General features: G+C 32.4%; 1 protein-coding gene across 1 annotated transcript; it reads right to left on the reverse strand.

The window, feature by feature from the left end:
• Positions 1–2,817: 2,817 nt before the first annotated feature.
• Positions 2,818–3,451, reverse strand: LOC117933939 (transcription factor MYB114-like). The gene is made up of 2 exons (XM_034855523.1): positions 3,207–3,451; positions 2,818–3,121 (listed from the first exon to the last, which is right to left on the reverse strand). Exons 1-2 carry the CDS (start codon positions 3,449–3,451, stop codon positions 2,818–2,820), a joined length of 549 nt encoding a protein of 182 aa, XP_034711414.1.
• Between the last annotated feature and the right edge of the window lie 274 nt (positions 3,452–3,725).

A 3,725-nucleotide genomic window follows, 5' to 3' on the forward strand; every position in this document is an offset into this window, starting at 1 on the left:
TTTAAATTTTTCAATGTTCGATCCCTAGAGGCGGATAGAAGGTGGGGCAGGGGGGCCCATCTTCACCAACTTGGAAAAAAAAAATTATAGGTAATATTTAAAAAAATAATGTGGCCCCGTGAAAGTCCCATGCATACTCATTTCTTTTTTGTTTCTTTTTTCCTATCTTCTTTCTTTAATTATTAAGACCACCAATATATTGTACATACAAAAGTGAAAAAACTTGTCAATCGCCCCCCAAACTTTAAATCTTGCATTCACCACTACCAATCCCTACCAAAAACTGTAAGAGGTGGAATGCAACTGCGTGATTGTTTACAAATATTTGGTGGAACTCAAATGGTTTCTCAACCTCACTCTTTAATATCAATTTCAATTACCAAGAAGTGAACAAAGCCAAGATAGCTAAAAAAAATGGTTGAAATTAGTAAATATATATGTAATAAATAAAAAATAAATGTAACGTAAAACCCTTTATTAAAAAGTAGTTTACTTAAGCATAAATGATATTTTTGAAAGTGGTGAAATTCAATTGAAGCAAGCTAATCCTTGTTTTTATGTATATTTGCATGTGTAGTTGCCAACTTGCCATTGATTAAAAAAGAAGCTTTTTAATTTTGCTTCAATGGATAAATAGGAAGAAATCTCATCTTCTAATAAACCTCCTTTTAATCTAAATTATCTATGGTAGTTGATTTTGTTGTGTGAAGTTATTTTTTATTTTTTTATTTTTGCTTTGGGTGCAATGGCATGAAGACATGGGCTGTGTTGCAAGTGAAGATATTGTTTACTGACAAAGTGAAGAAAGAAAAGGGCAGAAAAAAGGAAGATGAGAAAAAGAGGAAAATAAACTTAAGGTTCTAAGAGAAATAGCCATATATTACTTTAATTTAATTAGTTAAAGTCAATTATTAAAATTGTTACAATGGAAGAAATGATGGAAGGAATGTAATTTTTTTAAAAATGAATTGTGGCTATTACTTATATTTCCTCAAGCGATTACTTTAATAGTATTATGACAAAATTTATCAAGTCAAAATTGAAATTGAATAATTATAAATTATAAAATTTTAAAAGAAACCGGTAAAAAGGAGTTTAGTGAGGATTTTAACTATAATATAAGTGAAATATGTTTAAAAAAAGTTTTAAATTATAAAATAAAATATAATTGAAATATTTTTATTCATATTTCTTTAATAGTAAGTGATTTTTACAATAATACATCAAATAATAATAAATAATGATATTAAAAATACTAATAGGCATAATAAATATGTCATGATTGTGTTAAAAAATACTAAAATGTTCAAATAATAATTAATAAAAATAATAATAAATAAATAAATAAATAAAAGAAGAAAATGATAAAATAAAGAAAAAAGAAAAAAGAAAAAAGAATGATACTTTTATCTTTTTATCCATCATGAATTTTCAACCAATTTTCAAAGTTTTCAATTCTTTAACCAATGTTTTTAAAACCGAATCGGTCATTGAATCGGAAAAGTTATCGGTTCACTGTTCATTAATCGAATCGGCGGTCGAACCACGGTCGAATTAATGACGTCATAAATATATAATTTCTAAATTATTAAAATTTAAAATAATTATAAAAATAAAAATAATAATTTATATACTATTTAAAAATTAAAATTTTATTTGAAAATCAAAAAATTAGTTTCAAATTTAAAATTTAAATTAAAATCATAATTTTAATTTTAATTTTAAAATTTTAAAATTCATTTTGAAATAAAAAACTTATTTTAAAATCAAAAACTGATTTAAAATTGTAATTTTTTATTAATTTAAATTAAAATCATAAGTTTTAAAAATGAAGTAAAAAAATAATAAATATAAAAATAAATAAATAATATAGAGATGAAATAAAAAAACTAATTAAAAAATAAATAAATCTGGAAGAAGGGATGAGAGGGTAGGGCAAAAAGGGGCTACTTTTTCCAGTGTGGGGGTTCCAATGGGGGTCGCTGGGAGAAGGAGGGGTTTTCCTCTAGTAGCAGCAGCATGAGGTGGGGGGTTTGGGGAGGGGGGTGTGGGCGGGGGTTCCTGGGAGTCACGTGGGGGTGTTCCGAGAACCTTTTCCAACGGGGGTGGGGGCGGGGGTTCCAGCGAGGTCGTGGAAGGATGGGGTTTCCAGTTCGGGGGTGGGTTTTGATAGACAAAAATGGGAAGTTTTTTTTTTCCAACACGGAGGTGTTGTCGGCGAGGGACAACGACAATGGGAGGAAAAACTTAATTTTAATTGAATCAGCCAATTTGGATAGAACCGGACGGTTTGTCCGGTTTACTAGTTGGACTGTTGGTTCAAGCGGTCCGACTCCGATTCAATACCATTTCGGTCCAATTGGTCAAACTAGATCGAAACCGTGATCGGTTGGCAATTAGACCAACCGGTCCGGTCCGGTTTTTAAAACCATGTCTTTAACTCAGGTTACACCACTTTCCACACCCTAAAACATAGTTCTCCTTTGTTTTGTTATCATTATTTTTATTTATTTATTGCTTTTTAAATCTAAGAGAATTCCATGTTTGACTAGTGAACAACAATAACAGGGAAAAGATAAAATCGAAGACTTTTATAACATTAATGGGTCTGACAACCGTCTAATAACCCTTCAACATAATATAAAACACAGCTTTATTATAAGATGGATTCAAGAAAATGGAACCAACACACACGCCTGTCTCTCTATATATCTATATGTGGAACTTATGCATAATAACTAGTAGAAAGTTCTATATATATGCATATTCTTTTTCTACTAGTAATGACTAGCAGAAAGGGAATGTATACATATATATTCAAGCAGACCAAAATCTGGTAACTTCTTCAGTTGGCATGAACTCGCTCTCCAGAGAGGCTAATTCAGGAGTGGACCAAGGGCTAGCGATTTCTTGTGAGGCTGAAACCAGTGTAGGAATCGAGCTTGAGCTTGAGCTTGAGCTTGCATTTGGATCAATTTTGTGGTTGAGATGAAAGAGTTGTGTGGTATGTGGCTGATCCCCGGTACTTCTCCCAAGCTTCTTCTCATTCAAATGGTTGTACCAGCGGTTCTTGACATCATTATCGGTTCGCCCAGGAAGATGAGCTGCTATACTTGCCCAGCTGCAACACAACACAAAAACTCCTCAAACTGATCAAACCATCATATCATATGATAATGGAAAAGTATGAGGATGATTCTCATTACCTATTCCCATAGAGCGACTGGAAGCAGATGATGGAGTCGTCTTCCTCTTGGGAGAACTTCTCTCTCTTGACATTAGGACCCAGGTGGTTCTTCCACCTCTCCTTACAACTCTTACCAGTCCTGTTCAGCCCTGCCAGCTTTGCTATTTTTTCCCAAGATTGATCGGGATTTCTACTTTTACATTCAATAAGCATCTGGTCTTCTTCTTTGGTCCATCGTGATCTCGCTTCGTCTGGTTTTTCCATTACGGATTTCCCTACAGAGATGGAAGAAATTAACCCAATAAAGCTGCTTCCATGAAATATACTACAAGAAAACTAATAAATAAATAGAATGACTGCAAAAAGAAAAAAGAAAAAAAACCAGGGAAGTCCTCCCCATTGAATAGCAAGCTGTGAAGAGAAGATTGATACCTTGAAGAAACAATGTGTTTGTTATTCATTGTTTAGCTGAGCTTGCTTCATAGTGGTCATATGAGGAGGGATATTTATAGAGAGAGAGTTGCCTTCAGTTGATCAG

The sequence above is a fragment of the Vitis riparia genome, chromosome 16 (assembly GCF_004353265.1).
Source record: "Vitis riparia cultivar Riparia Gloire de Montpellier isolate 1030 chromosome 16, EGFV_Vit.rip_1.0, whole genome shotgun sequence".
Taxonomy (NCBI): Eukaryota; Viridiplantae; Streptophyta; class Magnoliopsida; order Vitales; family Vitaceae; genus Vitis; species Vitis riparia.

Coding starts and splice junctions, on each gene's coding strand:
- LOC117933939 (XM_034855523.1), bottom strand. CDS start 3,451: ATGGAAAAACCAGACGAAGCGAGATCACGATGGACCAAAGAAGAAGAC. Junction 3,122..3,206: donor CAGTCGCTCTATGGGAATAG/GTAATGAGAATC, acceptor GTTGTGTTGCAG/CTGGGCAAGTATAGCAGCTC.